Source organism: Heterodontus francisci, chromosome 7 (assembly GCF_036365525.1).
Source record: "Heterodontus francisci isolate sHetFra1 chromosome 7, sHetFra1.hap1, whole genome shotgun sequence".
NCBI lineage: Eukaryota > Metazoa > Chordata > Chondrichthyes > Heterodontiformes > Heterodontidae > Heterodontus > Heterodontus francisci.
Genome location: NC_090377.1, coordinates 61,774,063 through 61,795,004, shown reverse-complemented (window position 1 = coordinate 61,795,004; position 20,942 = coordinate 61,774,063). Strand labels below are relative to the sequence as shown.

Below are 20,942 nucleotides of genomic sequence, written 5' to 3'. Positions count from 1 at the left end.
TGCTTCACCACCAACAGGCCATTGTGACAACCCTCACAGGAAGAGGGTTGGACATTTTAAAATTTTAATGAGACTGCGTGCCTTCATTTTGACAGTGATTGTATTTTTAACTACAGTCAACTGCGTTTCCCAGGCCTCGGGAAACCTGGCAGGTGAAAGGAGATGAGAAGGGATGAATCCATTAGGTTAATGTCTTTACAACACTACATGTGGGTCAAAAGGTTCAGAAATGTTTCCTCCAGAGGCAACAAGCTACTCTGTAAACCACCCCCTCCCCAGACGATCTGGCTGCTCCCCCAACACCCACCGCCCCCCCCAATCAGAAACCCCCCCACCCTAGACAACCATCTGCCCCCACCACCACGGTCGACCATCACCACCCCACACGATTTCTCCCATGCCCCCACAACACTTACCTGCTCTCAGACCAGCTCGGTTGTGGCCTTGTAATTTGCAATTTTATTTTATATCCTTTGAATTAATTTGGTAATTCACTCTATCCCACTTAAGTTTAGTTTTCATGCACATAAATCTAGTTAATATGTCGTTGGGTGCTGACCATATGGAGCTTCATTCCAGATATAAAAGTGGTTCAGCAGTGCCGACTGTGTTGGCTCTAGGTTGTTTTACTGTATCATGTGTCCTGTACCACAAATAAAATTAATCTGCTGTAGTCACTGCACAATGGAACACTAACATCTGTACAAATATTAATTTCTAATCTGACAAGCATCCAGCCTGTCAGTCAGGCTAGTGGTGGGCAGCTTAAATTGTGTCTATAGAGTTAATAAAGTAAATGTTGTGTTCGTGTGAGAGAGAGTACGCATAATTTTAGTTCACATCCAGTAATAGTCTAACTGGTGTAAGAATGATAATGGACTTCAACTGCACTATAAATTAAAATTGAAAGCATTAGGAACATTTAATTAAAAAGTCACAGGTAAAAAAATATTGTGTCAACAGGCCGTTTATATTCAAAGTTTCAAATGGATATTAAAACCAATGACCCTCCATTATTCATAAAAACTATATATATGTAACATATACATTGATTTTCATGGGTATCTTTGTATAGAAAATAACTACAAAGATCAACTTTCCAAGTGTATATGTGGTTTTTGATTTTCTATATCTGTCACAGTATCTGAATACAAAATTAAACTCTGAATAATCTCACAATTACTCTTCACAGTGAACCTCTGAAGAATGTGGCAGAATTCTTTTTCCAATGAAACTACAAACTGCTCTTCACATTCGAGGAAGCAGCAACCTTTAACAGCCAATAATACCCCTTAGACAGCAACTGTTTTGCAAAAATATTCAGGGTGATTATCATCGAGTTTTGCCTCACACTAGCATCTTGCCTAGTCCGAGAGTTTCACCTTACATTTTACCTTTCTTTTAAAGCACATCTGGGCAGAAAACCAAGTCTCCAATTGTTTCTGGTACAGCAATAAATTTTCCAGTGTTGCATCTATGTACAACTAGATATCACAATGCATTCAATTATCACAATCTGACTATATGTAGATCATTTACAATTAACAGGTTAAGTATTTCTCAGATAATTGTACCAATTAAATAATTCTGAAGAGATCATTGGTTTAAATAGTTTCTAATGTAATCATTTTACTGGCAGTAATTTGCAATTTTTTTTTTTTACAACCTTTAAACTAATTGGGTAGTTCTCTCCATTCCACTTAAGTTTAATTTTAATGCAAATGAATCTAATCAATATGACATTAGATGCTGACCATATAGAGCTTCATTCCAGACAAAAGTGGTTCAGCAGTGCCTGTGTTGGCCCCAAGCTATTTTACTGTGTCACTTGTCCTGTACCACAAATAAAATTAATCCCCTGTAGTCACTGCATAAACTTTGCACAAATACGAAAAAATCCTTATGCACCATTGAATTCAAATGAAATAAAATGAGCTGACAAAACAACTGGAAAGGAACATTGATCTCCAGCTCTGGGGATACCCAAACATATCATTAGTTGATTTAAGAACATCTTTCAAGTTTATTGATTGTGAATTTGTAATAAAGTTGAATTCTTCAGATTATTGATAACAGTTTGATTTTTCTTCTGTGAAAAGAAATGTGCCTAACCTCAATAACATTTGAATCATATCACTTCAGACACTTTTTTCCATCGACATTGGTTTCAAAATGAGTCCACTGCTTCTTTATAATATCAGATTGCTAGTTTTCCAAGAAAAATAATTCACTTTTCAAATAGTTAATTGGAAGCCATTAAAAGTTATCTTATATTATAATGCTGATGTTAACATTATCTTTGAGTAAGGAGTTCACTGTTCAGTGGAAGGTCCATTAAAAATGGCACACAGATCAGTATGCACTGCAAACAGGTACATTGTTCATTTGCAATTATCACATATTTGCAGATCTGCCCAAGTCAACAAATATTAATAAAGAAATCTTTGCATTAGCAAGCAGAAGAACATACTCGACCTCGTCCTCGCCAATCTGCCTGCCGCGGATGCATCTGTCCATGACAGTATTGGTAGGAGTGACCACCGCACAGTCCTTGTGCAGACGAAATCCCGCCTTCACATTGAGGATACCGTCCATCGTGTTGTGTGGCACTATCACCGTGCTGAATGGGATAGATTTCGAACGGATCTAGCAATGCAAAACTGGGCATCCATGAGGCACTGTGGGCCATCAGCAGCAGCAGAATTGTACTCAACCATAATCTGTAACCTCATGGCCCGGCATATCCCCCACTCTACCATTACCGTCAAGCCAGGAGACCAACCCTGGTTCAATGAAGAGTGCAGGAGGGCATGCCAGGAGCAGCACCAGGCATACCTCAAAATGAGGTGTCAACCTGGTGAAGCTACAACCCAGGACTACTTGCATGCCAAACTGCGTAAGCAGCATGCGATAGACAGAGCTAAGCGATCCCATAACCAATGGATCAGATCTAAGCTCTGCAGTCCTGCCACATCCAGCCGTGAATGGTGGTGAACAATTAAACAACTAACTGGAGGAGGTGGCTCCACAAATAACCCCATCCTCAACGATGGGAGAGCCCAGCACATCAGTGCGAAAGATAAGGCTGAAGCATTTGCAACAATCTTCAGCCAGAATTGTCGAGTTAATGATCAATCTCGGCCTCCTCCTGAAGTCCCCAGCATCACAGATGCCAAACTTCAGCCAATTCGATTCACTCCGCGTGATATCAAGAAATTACTGAAGGCACTGGATACTGCAAAAGCTATGGGCCTTGACGATATTCCGGCAATAGTACTGAAGACCTGTGCTCAAGAACTTGCCGTGCCCCTAGCCAAGCTGTTCCAGTACAGCTACAACACTGGCATCTACCCTGCAATGTGGAAAATTGCCCAGGTATGTCCTGTACACAAAAAGCAGGACAAATCCAACCCGGCCAACTACTGCCCCATTAGCCTACTCTCAATCATCAGTAAAGTGATGGAAGGTGTCATCAACAGTGCCATCAAGCGGCACTTGCTTAGCAACAACCTGCTCGGTGATGCTCAGTTTGGGTTCCGCCGGGGCCACTCAACTCCTGACCTCATTACAGCCTTGGTTCAAACATGGACAAAAGAGCGGAACTCAAGAGGTGAGGTGAGAGTGACTGCCCTTGACATCAAGGCAGCATTTGACAGAGTATGGCATCATGGAGCCCTAGCAAAACTGAGGTCAATGGGAATCAGGGGAAAAACCCTCCACTGGCTGGAGTCATACCTAGCGCAAAGGAAGATGGTTGTGGTTGTTGGAGATCAATCATCTGAGCTCCAGGACATCACTGCAGGAGTACCTCAGGGTAGTGTCCTAGGCCCAACCATTTCAGCTGCTTCATCAATGACCTTCCTTCAATCATAAGGTCAGAAGTGGGGATGTTCGCTGATGATTGCACAATGTTCAGCACCATTCGCAACTCCTCAGATACTGAAGCAGTCCGTGTAGAAATGCAGCAAGACCTGGACAATATCCAGGCTTGGGCTGATAAGTGACAAGTAACATTCGCGCCACACAAGTGCCAGTCAATGACCATCTCCAACAAAAGAGAATCTAACCATCTCCCCTTGACATTCAACAGCATTACCATTGCTGAATCCCCCACTATCAACCTCCTAGGGGCTACCATTGACCAGAAACTGAACTGGAGTAGCCATATAAATACCGTGGCTACAAGAGCAAGTCAGAGGCTAGGAATCTTGAGGCGAATAACTCACCCCCTGACTCCCCAAAGCCTGTCCACAATCTGCAAGGCACAAGTCAGGAGTGTGATGGAATACTCTCCACTTGCCTGGATGAGTGCAGCTCCAACAACACTCAAGAAGCTCGACACCATCCAGGACAAAGCAGCCCGCTTGATTGGCACCCCATCTACAAACATTCACTCCCTCCACCACCGACGCACAGTGGCAGCAGTGTGTACCATCTACAAGATGCACTGCAGCAATGCACCAAGGCTCCTTCGACAGCACCTTCCAAACCCGCGACCTCTACCAACTAGAAGGACAATGGCAGCAAATACATGGGAACACCACCACCCGCAAGTTCCCCTCCAAATCACACACCATCCTGACTTGGAACTATATCGCCGTTCCTTCACTGTCGCTGGGTCAAAATCCTGGAACTCCCTTCCTAACAGCACTGTGGGTGTGCCTACCCCACATGGACTGCAGCGGTTCAAGAAGGCAGCTCATCAAGGGCAATTAGGGATGGGCAATAAATGCTGGCCTGGCCAGCGACGCCCACATCCCGTGAATGAATTTTTAAAAAAAGAACCCATTTAATTGACATTGTTAAGGCAGACTATAAATCCAGCTATAGCCTGCCAGCCCTTTGGAACATTTCTTTTCATAGAAGAAAAATCAAACTGTTATCAATAATCTGAAGAATTCAACTTTGTTACGAATTCACGATCAATAAAACTTGAATGTTCTTAAATCAACTAATGATATGTTTGGGTACTCCCAGAGCCAGAGATAAATGTTCCTTTCCAGTTGTTTTTTCAGCCTCATTTTATTTCATTTGAAAACTACAAAGTCAGCTTGGGGTCATTATTTGTGTTTGAAAGGACCATTTTAATATGCCTTATTTGAAAAGTGTCAAAATAAATATTCTGTATAACTCATCATTTTAAAAGGTTATTAGGAAACTTAACTCTGCATACCTTAAAGCTGAATGCAAGTTATATAACGGGTGAAAGGATGACTTCTGTATTTTCATCAAGGACATTTTCCAAACAGATGTTTCACTAATTTAAAACACACCAAATACTTTGCCACACCACAACTATGATAGAATGATTGAGAGAGTAGAAGGAAGGCACCAAATGAAAGTAATGAATAAAGAGCTCCAAAGAAGATTGTATCTAAACCATTATAGAAGTTACTTGTATTCAATGAAGGTGAAATTGAAAGCATAAATGCACAAATTGGCCCCATATTTCCCTCAGGTGTTCCGCTAGACTCCTGCAGTAATTGCGGTAGGTGTCCAGTGGAATCACTGGAAAACAGAAATAACCTGTTTGCGCCTATTGTCAGATTTTCCAGTTGACCTTGTAAGGGGTGGAACCTCTGCTCACCACTTAAAGGCCAGTGACATCAGAGAGCTGGCCATGGGGTGAGGATTCCCTATTCTGGTGTTTCCTACTTTCTTACACAGTGCCCTGTGTGACTGGAAGTCAAATGAGATGAGGTGTACAAACCTCTGGATGGGAGTTAGTGGGCCCCACTGATGCTGTGGGAGGCAGTGGTGGCAAGGGGTTGGTGGGGAGGTTTAGATATCCTATAAAATCATAACTATTTTCTAAAATTGGATAGACCCCTTTGCAGAGGGGGTCATGGATGGGGGCAATATGAAGCCTTGAGAAGTGACTGTGGAACCTCCCCCCAGTCCTTGATAAGTAAGCATTGAATTTTCTGGCTGCATGGAGCAGGTGGGTACAATAAATGCACCAGTTAATGGTTCAGGCACCACTGGCTTCAGGCAAATTAGGTGCATTCCCACCAACTCTGCGAATTCCAGTTGGGTCAGTGCTCAACAACACCAGTGGTTACATTACATCACTTCACAACATGAACAATAGATTTCGGGGCCATTCTTATTGCATAAAGTAAAAATGGAGGCATTTTCTCCAGTTTTAATTCAATTTTTTGGAACATTGCTGGCTCATCAAGTTTTGCAAACATATCTAAACAAACTAGTCAATTTTTCAAGGTTTATTCACAGGCCAACTGCGTTTTGACTCTGCAGGTAGTTGTGATGCTTTGCCGATAGCTCAGCCTGTTCTTTTAAGGCCGCAACTCAAGTGCTTCCTGTGGGAAGTTGTTTAAAGAGGTCCGGAGGTCAATCCACGTTTAATTGCTGCCTGGTGATGGAAGTTTGTAAATTGCCAACTACCTATAAATTTCCAGCTCCAGATCAGAAAAAAAGGAAATTTTCCTTGCTGTGTTTTTATTTACTTTTGACAGATTGAGGTGTGATTAAAAATTTCAAAACTTTTCCAGATAATTAGTTAAGTAATCAGGGTATAGGAGTGCATTTACAATAAGACCATCTCAGAACAATCTATTAATTCTTGGACTACAACTTCTAAAGTCACAAGCTTATAGAAGCACATTTTTATCGGAAATGTGAACATATTCCTCAATGAACCCCACCTTCAATAGTTGAAGCTCCATGTTTCTGTTGATTATAGCAACAGAATGGATTATGCAAAAATATTCAGAGTAGTTAACTTTTGATTAAAGCTATACAATTTGTTTAAAAGTTTTACTACATTTTTTTTTTATAACATACAGATCCAGTCTGCAATCAGAGACTTTTTAAATGGTTTAATGCCACAGTTTCTTATTGCTCCTTAATGCTATCATGAAACTAGCAGTATCATTACTGCATTAAAATATTAATATAAAAATCTAAAAATGACTCTCATCCTCTTCCACTGCCCGATTTAAACCTGGAATGAACTTCATGAGGCGCTTCCTAACACTTGGTTTCTTGTTTTTTCGAGGAATTGTCCCACAGCCATTGTGCACGTCCCATGATGGTGACATGTGTCCACTCCCACTGCTAGTCACACTAATGCTCCTGCTCCGGCTTAGCTGGGCTTTTGGTGTGAATATATCAGTTTCCCTGTGGAAGAAGCATTCTTCATCCATACTACTGCGCCTATAGTGGCTTCCAATGGCTGAGTCATCAAACACACTGAGGTGGAAGTCTCCATCCTCACTGTCATCAGTCATTAGGCTGAGTTGGCTCCTGCAGCTGCTGTCACTGGAAAATCTTTCCTTGTTCCGTGTGGCTGACCCAAATAAGGCAATACTGTTGTCTAGAAAGGATTCGGCAGATTCCACTGTGCTGTTGTTCAAGAGTCCTAAAAATTGAAACAGTGTAGATGTGTATGTATACATTTAAAGTAGTCTGTCTTGCCTCATGCTCTTTGATCCTAATTGAAAGTTCTGAGAGCTATTAAAATAAGCAATTCTGAAGAAGAGCCCAACACTTAGCAAAAATATCTTCAATGTAACCCCCACCACTTGCATACAACTGCAAAAATTTGCAAGCCACTAAAGCTTTGCTTCAAATCTCACAAATGGAAACAAAATCCACTCTATATAGCAAATCAAAGAGTTTGTCAGTATTGGGCTTTTATTTGGATTTAAATGGATATTATACCCAGCCAAATCCAGACCCACCAAATAAATCATTAAGTGGATCCTTCCTGCTGGAAAACTAAACATAATGCTGTGCAGTTAGGTTTAGTCCACATTGTGGCCTTTTCTCTACCCAGTAACAGAACACATAATGGAAACACTTTGAAAGAGAAAACAATTTAGGTAAGAGAAAGTGAATCATTTTCCACCACATAGATTTACTTTAGAATAACACAAATTTAAGGTCGTCAAATGGGTAGTATATTTTTCTCTTATATACAGAGCCTTGGTTTAAATTCCATGTAGACTGACTGCAGAACCTATCAGCTGATTCTAAGAGTCCTGTGGGAAATGAGCTTGGAAAGTCTCATCTCAGTCCCTTATGGTTAGAGCCCTATAGACATTCAAATCCAAATAAAACAGAAAAACCCACAAGTTGGCACTAAATGAACAATCTCACCTATAAAAACAATAGGATGGTTGGTATGGGAAACAAAATAAATCACATTGGTTCAATAAGAGTCACTTTCCAAGACTGAAGTTAGGGCACATTGTTGGAACAAACAGAGGAAGCTTTACTCTACATCTTTCTATGCTATTGATTTTCTGAGAGTTTTTGATGCACAGTGGATGCACAAGATGGAATTATGTTCATTCACTAGTGGCTAATCTCTCACCTTGATGAATACAAATTCAACACAACTAGAAATACAAAGTATTTTGAATCATACCATTTACTTCTTCATTTTAAACATCTCATAACATGAAAAGCTTTTAAATTAGATTTTAAAATTTGTACCAGAATTAAAATTATGCTACATTGTGGTTTCCAAGTAGGAACTCACCATGAACTAGGCGTTGTTCCTGCAACATAAGTGATCTGTACTCCACCCATTTCTCTTGAAGTGTTTTCTAAGAGACACAGGAAGGCAGAGTGTTGATAAAGTACGAAAATACGTAGGTATCTGCAGAGAGGCCTTATTGCAATATATGTGCTATAAAAAATGCAGCATCGCTTTTTCAGTAGATGTTTCTGTACATTTCAGGGAACGAACATTAACAATTACTGATCGGTTATCTTTAGAATCATTAATTAACCAAAATCAAATGACAAAGAATAATCAAATGCATTCAACAAGTAATCCTTTCAACCCTATACAAAAAAAGTTAACATTTTGAAACTCCTAATTAAATATTAAGTATATAAGGATACGTTTTGCTTCAAGTTTAAATGAAATGGGAGACGGATATCTTCACATAAAATTGTTAAATTAAGACACATTTCAAAGCACTTCTCTGCTGCTCACAAAGGTTAGGATATTAATTGTCTAAAGCAACTACAGTTGTAGGTAGTTTATTTCAACCAAACAGTAACTGGACTTGGTGCAAATTTCTCAAGAAAGGAGAAATACAGACCAACTGAAAAATTGAGAGTCGAACCAAAATGATGCCTCGATCAGCTGCAACTATTACAATATGAATAAATACTTTTACTTATATTCATTGCAGTTTCTCATTGAGTTTTACAGATAATTAGATCATGCAGTTTCTGTTTTCACCTCAAGTGCGCTGCTGAATTAATTGTTTGTTCTTGCGATTATTTCACATTTTAACTGACATCAGCAAAAGATTGGGAAAAATACCTTTAAAAAATGCAATCTTGTTTCCAGTTCACCTCTTTTGACAGAATCTTTATTAATAGTCAACAGGCTGTAAATGGAGATAAAGTTCGGGTGTAAATACAGAGCACATTGTTGGACGTAGGCTTGCACATAAAAGATATCTACCCCCTCCACCATTGATGTATAGTGGCTGAGGCTGAATATGTACTTTCTACAGGATGCACTGCAGCAATGCACCAAGGTTACTTCAACTGTACCTCAACCACAAAGAACAACAACAGCAGAAATATTGGGCTAGATATTATGTGGTCCCATGAGGCGGGATCGGAGGCGTGGGGTGGGGAGCACAGAGTATTGCGATGGGTGGCGTTGGAGGCAGTGAGGCAGAGGGCCCATCGCAAGCAATCTTCCAGGGGGCAGGATAGGCTGACGACGGCCAATTAAGGGCCTCTTTCCCACCACCGCTGGAATCTTACCAGCGACAGGGGGGCCTCCGCCATGCGGGGAGGTCGCCTTGTAGCATGAGGCGACCCCCCTGGGGGTTTTGGGGTCCCTCCTCTGTGGGCAATGTGGCCCACGGGGGACCCCCACTGGGAACCAATTAACCCCTGGGATCCCCCTCCCCCTGGACTGCAAGACCACCTCCCAGCCCCCCTTGCTGGGACCTTCCGGACTGGCCCCGTGACCTCGCCTCACCTACTTCTGGTCCAGGGTTGCAGCACTGGGCCTGGGTCTGAGGCCTCTGTAGTCCCAGCAGTGGCCACCACTCCTGGTGGTGCTGCTGATACTGCTGAGCTGCCATACCTCTGATTGGCTGGCAGCTCATGGAGGCAGGATCCCCGTCTTTAAGTGGATAGGCATCCCAGCTTGTGATTCTTTAATTGAAAAACACCAGAGGATCACTCTGGGGGGCTGCAAAAATGCAGAGGCGGGTTTTCCTCCACCTTTTTGGCCCAGGACTGGGAGCCCCATCTTCTACACAAAATCCAGCCCATCATGTAAACACCATCACCTTCAAGTTCCCCTCTGAGTCACAACTATCCTGATCTGGACATTTATCATTATTACTTCGTCAAATCCGAGAATTCCCTACCTCATAACATAAGGATTACAAGAAGACCAATTGGCTTCACAGGGTAACTAGAGATGCCAGCATCAAACACATTCCAAAAGCAATTTTTTTTTTTTAAACATAGCAAATAAGGAGGATGTCCCATCATGAGCATAAAAAAATCAAAACCCAAAATGATGATGGGTTTTCATTGAGTTGAAAGGATTTCTGAGAATTAATGTCAGATATGAGATAATCTGATGATGAAATGGGAGCAAAGAATTGTAGATGTATGTCTACTAGATATATAACCATCTAAACCTATTTCCCTTCAATGCTACTGCCAGAGAAAAAGGCAGGAGAGTTGAACAAAATATTGGTCAAGGAGGTGGGTTTTGATGACAGTCTTCAAGGAGGAGAGGGCGCGAAGGGGCTGAGGAAGGCATTCAAAAGCCTGGTGCTTAGGTGGCTGAAAGCACGACTGTCAGTGGTGGGGCAAAGGGAGGCAGGTGCACAAGAGGCCAGAGTCAGAGGAATAGAGAGTTCTGGTTGGATGTGGGACTGGTGGAGGTTACAGAAATAGGGGCTGGCAAGGTCATGATAGGATTTAAATGTGAGGATGATAATTTTTAATTAGAGTGTTATGACTAGGTGAGAAAGGGGTCTAGGGTTCTCTCAGCCTTCACCTGGTCTTACCGTAACAGGGTTTTATTTTAAACACATGGTGTTTTTAGCTCCCCCTTAGTGAATCCTTGTTCACTAACTTCCAATTGTAATGCAAAGAAACTAGCCAAACAGGTTTTCTTAGGTTTAAAGAAAAAAGGTTGAACTTTATTAAACTTAAACTCTAATTTGGTTAACGCCTATGGATACGCGACGCGCACACACTAGCATGCATATGCAATACACACATACAGATCGAGACAGAAGAAAGAAGAAATAAAGTGGAAAAGTTTGAGGCAATATCTGAAGATGGTTTTAGTCACTGTTCTTCGAGCTTGCTGTAAATCCTTGATTGTCGGTAGGTCTTGCGTTTCATTGGGGCCCAGTATTCTTCTTAAACCTTGTTCGATGTAGGAGACTTTTCTCTCTTGAAGTTCATTGTCCTCAGTGGGTCCAGAGGCTTGTGAGAAAGAGATGGGAGCCAAACAGGAGAGGTCTTCTCACTCCAAGAGCAAACAATCTTTTTCAGTTCAAACTCTGTACAATTCAGAAAAACCCATTGCCAAGCAGGTTAGTCATGTGACTAGCTGGACTGACCACATCTGTTTGTGGATTCTCGTTTTAGCCGACCCCGGAATGTCTCTTCTTACACACAATACCTGGTGCTCAAAGTCCATTGTAGGTTAAATTGGAGCAGGGAATAGCCCCTTTGTCTCTCCAAGTATGTTAGTATGTAAAAATGTTTTCCCAGCCAAGTGTCTGGTGATTTTCTTAGAGTCCTTTCTTCACTCCAGTAACAGTTTAAAATCAATGTTCATATGACAAAATTAATATGTCTCATTCTTGGCAGGTGGGGGCCTGCATGACAAGAGACATTGGAGGACTAGGAGCCAATTCAGCTCAGCAAGAACAGGGATGAAGTGGTGGTTGTGATTTGGTGCAGGATAGGATTCTGGCACCAGAGTTTTGGATGAGCTGAAATTTACAGAGCATGGAGAATGCAAGGTCAGCCACTAGGGTATTGGAAACATGGAGTCTTGAAATGACAAAAAGCATCAGGTGGACTGAGGTCAAGCTAATAATCATGGCTGATGGGTGATCACAATTGTTTTGCTTTCATTCTTTTTAAATGTGCTTTGCGCAGTTTCTGTTTTCAGGCTTAAAATCAAAATCAGAAATAAAGCAACTATACTATCTCAATTGGTACTGTGGATTTAGGAGAGTGGGATTGGATAACTTTCCAATATGCACACCCAGCATGCACCAGGAGCACTTAATGACCCAGATTCTGCAGTCAGCAGTGAACGAATGTGCTCGCCGTTTATTAAGCTTATAACTGCCCACAGACTTTTAGTGGGCTTTTGTGTGGCAACTTTAGGTAATTAGAGAACCATTTCAGCACAGCACCCTCTACAGGTGATCTGGGACCTGTGTGACTGGGGCAACCAACAGTTTGAAGCATACTTACTGCTGGATGGGGAGGTGGGTTGTAAAATCAGTTGGGATGGTGTGGGGGGGTGGGGGAAGGGGATTTCCTGAGCCTGTTGCCTACCCACTCCTGTCGACATTTTAACCAGCAGCAGGGGAGGTGGCAGGCAGCCCACCCTTAGGCCAATTAAAACCCTTTAATTGGCCAATTACCATTGGTGGATGGGCACTTCACCAACTGGGGAGGCCGCCCAGTAATATCTGGCTGCCTCCTTGCGGGCTAGGGAGCGGCCCTCCTGATCGGGCACCCTATGCCCCATGGAGGCACCCCCAGTGGCACAGAATTCCCCCATTGGAACACTCCCCTGCCCTCTCGAACAGCACCCTCTCCCCCCTTTCAGTGGGGCATGGCTGATTGGCCCTGGCGAGCCCTGACCCCACTTAACCTGCTTCTGAGGCTGACGTACATGATGGCTCCTCGCTGGGTGCAGTCCCAGTAGTGGCCACCACTGCCAGTGGCATTGCTGGGATTGAAGAGCTGCCAGCCCTCTGATTGGCCAGCAACTCTTGGAGGCGGGACATCCCCCATCAAAGGGGCAGAAGCCACGACTGCAGGCAATTATTGCCCGTTTCATGCAAAATGCTGTCATGGCTTCCAGGGCTGGAGGTAGAGGGCTCATTCCTGGCTTCCCAGCTGATGGATGGGGTCACCGCCTCCCAGTGAAATTCCGATCACATCGTCTAAACCAGGAAGTGCAAATTAGAATATCTAATTCAATTTAAAATCATGCACAAAAAGCAAAATAAAGGTGGGATTAAGAGACAAATATAAAAAAGGTAAATAAAAAGTATTTTACTTTTTATTTTTCAGAAAAATCTCCGACAATAAAATAAAATCAGAAGGAATAGAACACCACATTTGTAATGGTAAATTTTCAGGGACAGAGAGGTTGTTCGGCAGTAAATAAGATTTATCACACCATTAAAAATTCACTTACGCTTGAATGGCCAAACGCTAACTTTCTCTGGCATGTTTATTGGGCATCTCATAGGTAAGCACTGCAATTTTGTGCCCTTTATATGTTTTAATGCTGAATCTCTTGGCAAGGTACCAGTGTAGCAAGGTTTATACAGCAGCAAGGTAAATTGGACAGCAACTTTAATTTCCACATTTACCTGAGCATGTGTAGATACAGGAAGTTGCTGTCCAATTTACTTTTTAACACCAGAACGTGCTGACAGCCTCACCGTTATTCCAAAATCCAGGCCACTGTTTATGATTGAGAGTAATTTTCACGGCCAGTCAGAATGAATCATAGATTCTAAATGAGCTCTGAGAAAAGGGAATCTCTTGGATCCACAGCACCAATTGAGTTAGTATAGTTGCTTTATTTCTGAGAACTTAGTTTCTAACCCAAATATGCTTTTAAGGCATGGCAATGCTACTGTACTTACGTCATTTGCAAACACCATAAACAGTTATTATTACAAGCTAAAAAGAAGTTAAAATCAGTAGGAAGAGTGAAAATCCCTTTTCTGCTAATGCACCACTGAAGAGTTTTCCTATTCAAAAGATAGGAGACAGAAATTATTATTTTCTCATTTTGTGAATCTAATTAGGATTAGACGTGGCAGTAAGTTTTCCTTGCACCCAGTGACTTTCACACTTGTGGTGTTTTAAAGCTGCTCAGCCTCTCAGCAGCCAGAAAAAATATGCCTTCAGCAGTCGCAATTACATTGCCTTCAGAAATTCCACTCCCTCTTTTAGCACTGTGAATCCCACTTTTTTAGTGGACTTGCTCAGCTCTTGAGATAGCATTGTCACTGTTTGCTTTACAGCCCTGTTAGCAAAATTGAAGCTGCTGTTGGTAACAGAAGCCTACCCTGGAAATGTTAGAAAAAACATTTACATTGATACTTACCTTAATAAATTGCCAGATGACTTAATTAGGTCTACAATTTCTTGGTGACTAAACCCTTCAGTATCCACTCCATTGATGTTAACTAGCATATCACCTATTAGACAAAAAAGAATGAATGGCTGTCATACAGATGTGGGAAGCTGAGTAATGGGTTACATGTAATTAGTACACATCCGTGAGAAAGTCAGAACCAAGTAAACCAAAAGAGGAAGTGAATACATACCAGGCTTTAGCCCTGCAAAATGAGAGGGACTGTTGTCATGCACCTTGCACACATAAGTGCACATCTCCAATGCATTGGCATTTTGCTGGTTCATTCTAAGGGTCTGCAAGTTTTTTTTAAAAAAAGTCAATTATTACAGAAACAAATTGTAAAATTAGCTTTTAGTTACATCTTGAAAACACTGAACACAACATATACAGTAAATTTCTCACCTGAATCTCAAATCCAAATGTTTCATTATCTTGTTTGTTTAAAACAACTATTTTTCTGTTTGGAATACAAAAATAAATTAATACAGTATTTTTAATGTTTTGTATTTTCAATATTAAATACATAAATGCAAATCAAACTTCCTGAAACATGTAACTACTCCCTCGCTTGAAGAGGAGTGGTACCTGCCACTATCTGCATCTTCACTATTCCAGGCTCATATAATCCATGCACTTTTAATCTGAATCACACTGTCAACATGAACTTTCTTTCGACACAACAGATTTAAATTCTGGTGACCAGATTATTTCTTAGCATTATATAATGTCACTAAGCAATGAATTTATAAGTATATATCTTACTTTTGAAAATCTGAAGTGTCTGCCAAAGTGTTTGATCTAGTCAAAGCAAGCTGTAAAAGAAATATACAATCAAAATTACTGTTCTCTTCCACAATTTAAGCTTTTATTTGGATATATAACTGCATCCATTAATCTACTTATAGAATACCACATCAATACTAGGCTAACTAAAACCCTAGCCATTTTGTACACTGTATCACTTTTACAAATCAATTACTGTTTCTGGAGGCTTTACTGATTACCTCCTGAAGTAAAAGCAAAACAATTACATATACTCAAAGGTTGTTCAATTTAATAGCCCATTTTAATCTTGACTATTTTGCACGTTTTGCTCATTTTGTATCAAACCCTTACCGGAAACATGCCAAACATTCAAAACTATAACTCAATATTCTGTATTGCAAGCAAAAAGTACAACCGGAAAACATTAAAAACAATATTATTTTTGTACTACTGTTATATGTAGGCATGTTATATATAGACAATACTTCTACATTTCATCTGGTTGTTAATGCTAAACAATAATTGAACCTGGGGGTGGCTGCTTTACCTGTCTGCTCCCTCGGGGCAGGGTCCCCAGCGTGTTAGCGAGAATCTGAAGACGCTTGCTATCTGTTTTACCAGAGAGGCTCCGGTTGGAGATCTCAGAATAGGGATCGTAGCTGGATGGCGAAGAGTTCGTTGCCATGTAATTCGCGTTGCCATTATTTTGAAGGACACTTTGGAAATTCATGGTTTTGGTTTTGGATCTATCATTGCTGTAAAGTAACTGCCATAGAGAGGAACGTAACTTTATCGAGTTCAAATCGAAGCCCTCACAGACTGTGTCAAGACGGAAATTTAAGTCATGTGATTTGGTTTTGTGGGCACTTTAACATTTAACATCAATTGGTTTGGGTTACGCAAGTCGTTGGACGTGAAGCGTTACCTTGTCTATTTTTTTTTGCAAAGAGCTGAGCTTGTTGCGGTTTCCAGAACTAAACAAATTAAAAATTAAGTCTGGAAAGAGAAGCAGGAAAGTGCATATTTTCTGGTTCCATTTATGAAATTCCGTTTATCTTCCTAATTTAAAATCATCCAATTAAAAAGCAACTCAATTTGATCATGTGTAACCAAGAGCAACTTTATTGTATTTTAACGCTCAGTTTCTTTTAACTACCTAGAATATGTACGAACTCCAGCTTTGCAGGCAAACAAAACGGAGACACCACCTAGTAGGTGGAAGGGTCGCAGCCGGAGTTAACATATCTTTCTCTTTCAGATGCTTGCTGACCTGCAGGCATAATGTGTTTTGTTAGCTCTAACTTTAGTCAGAGTACATGTATGTGACAAATATCTACGTGAGACTATGCCAGGGGTTTATGGAAAAGCCAATACGTTCTGTCTATATATATATATATATGCCGCATGGAAGATGGCAGGATCCCCAAAGACACATTGTACAGCGAGCTCGCCACTGGTATCAGACCCACCGGCCGTCCATGTCTCCGTTATAAAGACGTCTGCAAACGCGACATGAAATCGTGTGACATTGATCACAAGTCGTGGGAGTCAGTTGCCAGCATTCGCCAGAGCTGGCGGGCAGCCATAAAGACAGGGCTAAATTGTGGCGAGTCGAAGAGACTTAGTAGTTGGCAGGAAAAAAGACAGAGGCGCAAGGGGAGAGCCAACTGTGCAACAGCCCCGACAAACAAATTTCTCTGCAGCACCTGTGGAAGAGCCTGTCACTCCAGAATTGGCCTTTATAGCCACTCCAGGCGCTGCTTCACAAACCACTGACCACCTCCAGGCGCGTATCCATTGTCTCTCGAGATAAGGAGGCCCAAAAGAAAAAGAAAAAGAATATACACTATACACAAAGCATAGGCACACAAAAGAGCAATTACTGAAGGTTTCATGTAGAAATACTCAACTGGAGTATTGTGTCCAGTTCTGGACACCATGCCTTTGGAAGGATGTTAAAGCATGAGAGAGGATATAGAAAAGCTTCAAGAGAATGGTTCCAGGGATAAGGAACTTCAGTTATGTGGATAGGTTGGAGAAGCTGGGTCTGTTCTCCTTGGAAAAGAGATTAAGAGGAGATGTGATAGAGGTATTCAAAATCATGAGGGGTCTGGACAGAGTAGATAGGGAGAAACTGTTCCCATTGGCAGAAGGATCCAGAACCAGAGGACATGTAGTTAAGGCAATTAGCAAAAGAAACAATAGTGACTTGAGGTAAAACTTTTTTATGCAGCAAGGAATGCAACGCCGGAGAGTGTAGTGGAGACAGATTCAATCAAGGTCTTCAAAGAAGAACTGGACCATTATCTGAAGAGAAACAATCTGCAGGATGACAGGGAAAAGGCAGGAGAGTGGGACTAGGTGAGTTGCTCTTGCAGGCAGCTGGCATGGACATAATGGGCTCTGTTTGCCTGCAAAGCTTCTGTGTTGTGTCCATTCTGTGATTCTATGATATTTCAGCACCATGCTGAAAGTATCCAAACCAAATTGACTGCAAAATCCACACAGGTAGAATTTCTGTTTACTTGATTTAGATGTATACCCTGTTCTCATAGAAACACACCCAATTTATCTTAACCCATAGACTTTTGCTACAGCTTGACAATAACCAAGGTGTAGGTCAGTCTAAGTGTGATTAGGAGTATTGCTGAAATTCAACAGGCTAAAAGGATGCACCTCACCAGCACGCGTAAGCTTACTGCTGCCTGTCTAGCTACTATCCACATGTGCATTTGATATTGTTCTCAGGGTTATTTTAAGTTGAGTGCCAAGATTGAGTCAAAAGCAAATTACTGCAGATGCTGGAAATCTGAAATAAGAACAGAAAATGATGGAAATACCTAATAGGTCTGGCAGCATCTGTGGTGAGAGAAACAGTTAACGTTTCAGATTGATGACCTTTCATCAGAACTGGGAAAAGTTAGAAATGTAAATAAAAGCAAAATGCTGCAGATGCTTGAAATCTGAAATAAAACCAAAGTGCTGGAAATACCCAGCAGGTCTGGCAGCATCTGTGGAGCGAGAAGCAGAGTTAACGTTTCAGGTCAGTGACCTTTCATCAGAACACTTAGAAGTTAGAAATGTAATAGGTTTTAAGTAGGTCAAATGGGGAGGATGGAAAAAGAACAAAATGGAAGGTCTGTGATAGGGCGGAAGTGGTGAGTTATTAAATAACAAAAGAGTTGGTGGGGCAGAGCCAAAGGGAGCGGTAATGGGACAAGTAAAGAAACAAAAGATGTGTCCAGAGGAGGTGTGAATGGCAGAATAATGAAAAGCTGCCATCCGCGGGCAAAAACAAGAGAAAATCAAGATTAAGACCAAAACATGCAAAGAAAAGGGGAAAAAATGAGGGCAGAGGTTACTGTCTGAAATTGTCGAACTCAGTGTTGAGTCCAGAAGACTGTAAAGTGCCTAATCGAAAGATGAGGTGCTGTTCCTCGAGCATTGAGCTTCATTGGAACGCTGCAGTAGGCCAAGGACAGAGATGTCAGCATGAGAATAAGCCGGTGAATTAAAATGACAGGCCACCAGAATCTCGGGGTCATGCTCGCAGACTGAATGGAGGTGTTCTGCAAAGTGGTCACCCAATCTGTATTGGGTCTCTCCAATGTAGAGGAGACAGCATTGTGAGCAATGAATATAGTATACTAAATTGAATGAAGTATACATAAATCACTGTTTAATCTGGAAGGAGTGTTTTGGGTCTTGGATGGTGAGGAGAGAAGACATAAAAGGGCAGGTATTGCATCTCCTGCACTTGCATGGAAAGGTCCAGTGGGATGGGGATAGGGTGTCGGGTGTGATGGAGGAATGGACCAGGGTGTCACGGAGGGAACGGTTCCTTCAGAATGCTGAGAGGGGAGAGGTGGTGGCATTGCGCTGGAAGGGGTGGAAATGGTGACAGGTGATTGATTGAATATGGAAGCTGGTGGGGGGGAATGTGAGGACAAGGGGAACCCTATCGTGTTTCTGGGAGGGGAAGGGGTGAGAGCAGAAGTCGAGCATGGTCGAGAGTACTGTCAACCACAGTGGGGTGGGGGGAGGGGAATCCTCAGTTGAGGAAAAAGGAAGACATTTAAAAGCACTGGTGTGGAAGGTTACGAACATACGAATTAGGAGCAGGAGTAGGCCATTCGGCCCCTCGAGCTTGCTCCGCCATTCAATAAGATCGTGGTTGATCTGATTGTAAGCTCGACTCCACATTCCCGCCTACCCCCGATAACCTTTCATCCTCTTGCGAGGAAGACAGAAAAACTGGGAGAATGGAATTGAGTCCTTATAGGAGGCAGGGTGTGAGGAAGTGCAGTCGAGATAGCTGCAGGGCTCAATGCGCTTATAGTAAATTTTTGTTGATAGTCTATCCCCAAAAATGGAGAAGTTGAGGAAGGGAAAGGTTTGAGTCATTAGTTAAAGTCTACCTTCCAGATCCCATCAATGACCCAGGCTGGAGAGTCAAACTTCGAAAGCTTCCTAGAGGACTGTAGACATTTTTATGCATATGTTAAAAGCAGATGCATTCTCTGTTTATAAAGTAGAAGACTGCACACAATCACAGAGATAGAGAAACTGGATCAATGGTAGTCCTGCAAACCTTCAAACATTGATCCATCATGGATGTTAAGGCAATAGAGGGTATGGGCCAGGGAGAGCTTTGTGGCAGCACAAATGTCCTATTAATTTTTATTGCTTTCACTTCAAACCCACTCACTCAGTAGCACATGGGTAGTCTGTATTGGCCTTGGTACTATGTGCTCAACCATTGTAAATTCATACCGTGCTCAATCATTGGGCAGGATTTTCCTTCCAGGAGGTGGAAAGTGAAAGGCAGGACGATATCTGGGTCTCAAACCTGCTCCCCCACCTCACACTGGGAGGAGGGGAAAACACTCACCGGGCTCAATTTTCACAGGGGAAGCCCCTTAATTGGCTTGGAAATTGATTTATTTATTTAGAGATACAGCACTGAAACAGGCCCTTCGGCCCACTGAGTCTGTGCTGACCATCAACCACCCATTTATACTAATCCTACATTAATCCCATATTCCCTACCACAACCCCACAATTCTCCTATCACCTACCTACACTAGGAGCAATTTACAATGGCCAATTTACCTATCAACTGGCTGTGGGAGGATACCAGAGCACCCGGCGGAAACCCACGCGGTCACAGGGAGAACTTGCAAACTCCACACAGACAGTACCCAGAATCAAACCCGGGTCACTGGAGCTGTGAGGCTGCAGTGCTATCCACTCAGCCACGGTGGCGGACCGGAGGCAGGACTGTGCAAGTGCGGGGCCGATTTAAGCAAACCATGACAGCCATTACTGTGGCTGTCATTTCATTGCTTTACCTGCTGTTTGAAAGATGTCTCAGGAAAGGCAGAGGCCTGGAACCCAGGGCAGGGCAGCACCTTGACTTCCAGGTTTGGACCTGGAGGTCCTCCTCAAGGCTGTGAGGGAGAGGAGGGCTGTCCTCTTCCCAGAGAGTGGCAGGAGGAGGCCACCCTCCCATACCAAGCAGCCCTGGACGGAAATAACTGGCACAGTCAGCAGACAGAGTGTGGTGTGCAGAAACTGGGTTTGGTGTAGGAAGAGGTTCAATGACCTGATTTGCTCAGGCAAGGTCACTGCAAGGCTGAACCCTCAGGACAGGCCTCTGGGTATTCATCCTCCAGCAGACACACCAGCTGAGGAGCCTGAGGGTGCATGCTACTCCTGAACATGGGAGGAGTGTGTGCCCAGGACACTTAGTGACCCTTCAGATTGGCTCAGAGAACCTGCCAGCACTGAAACATGC

At 42.4% G+C, this 20,942-nt stretch overlaps 1 protein-coding gene across 1 annotated transcript; it reads right to left on the bottom strand.

Moving 5' to 3' along the window:
* Positions 1–897: 897 nt before the first annotated feature.
* LOC137372022 (cytohesin-interacting protein-like) lies at positions 898–15,986 on the bottom strand. The gene is made up of 8 exons (XM_068035294.1): positions 15,693–15,986; positions 15,143–15,192; positions 14,783–14,837; positions 14,571–14,673; positions 14,348–14,441; positions 9,305–9,371; positions 8,507–8,573; positions 898–7,381 (listed from the first exon to the last, which is right to left on the bottom strand). Exons 1-8 carry the CDS (start codon positions 15,873–15,875, stop codon positions 6,924–6,926), a joined length of 1,077 nt encoding a protein of 358 aa, XP_067891395.1. The 5' UTR covers positions 15,876–15,986; the 3' UTR covers positions 898–6,923.
* Between the last annotated feature and the right edge of the window lie 4,956 nt (positions 15,987–20,942).

What these genes read in the sequence shown, in the direction of transcription:
- LOC137372022 (XM_068035294.1), bottom strand. Translation starts at nt 15,875, where the DNA reads ATGAATTTCCAAAGTGTCCTTCAAAATAATGGCAACGCGAATTACATG. An exon ending in TTTTGCAGGGCTAAAGCCTG is followed by an intron (nt 14,442 to 14,570) that starts GTATGTATTCAC and finishes TTTGTCTAATAG; the next exon opens with GTGATATGCTAGTTAACATC. An exon ending in GGAACAACGCCTAGTTCATG is followed by an intron (nt 7,382 to 8,506) that starts GTGAGTTCCTAC and finishes TTCAATTTTTAG; the next exon opens with GACTCTTGAACAACAGCACA.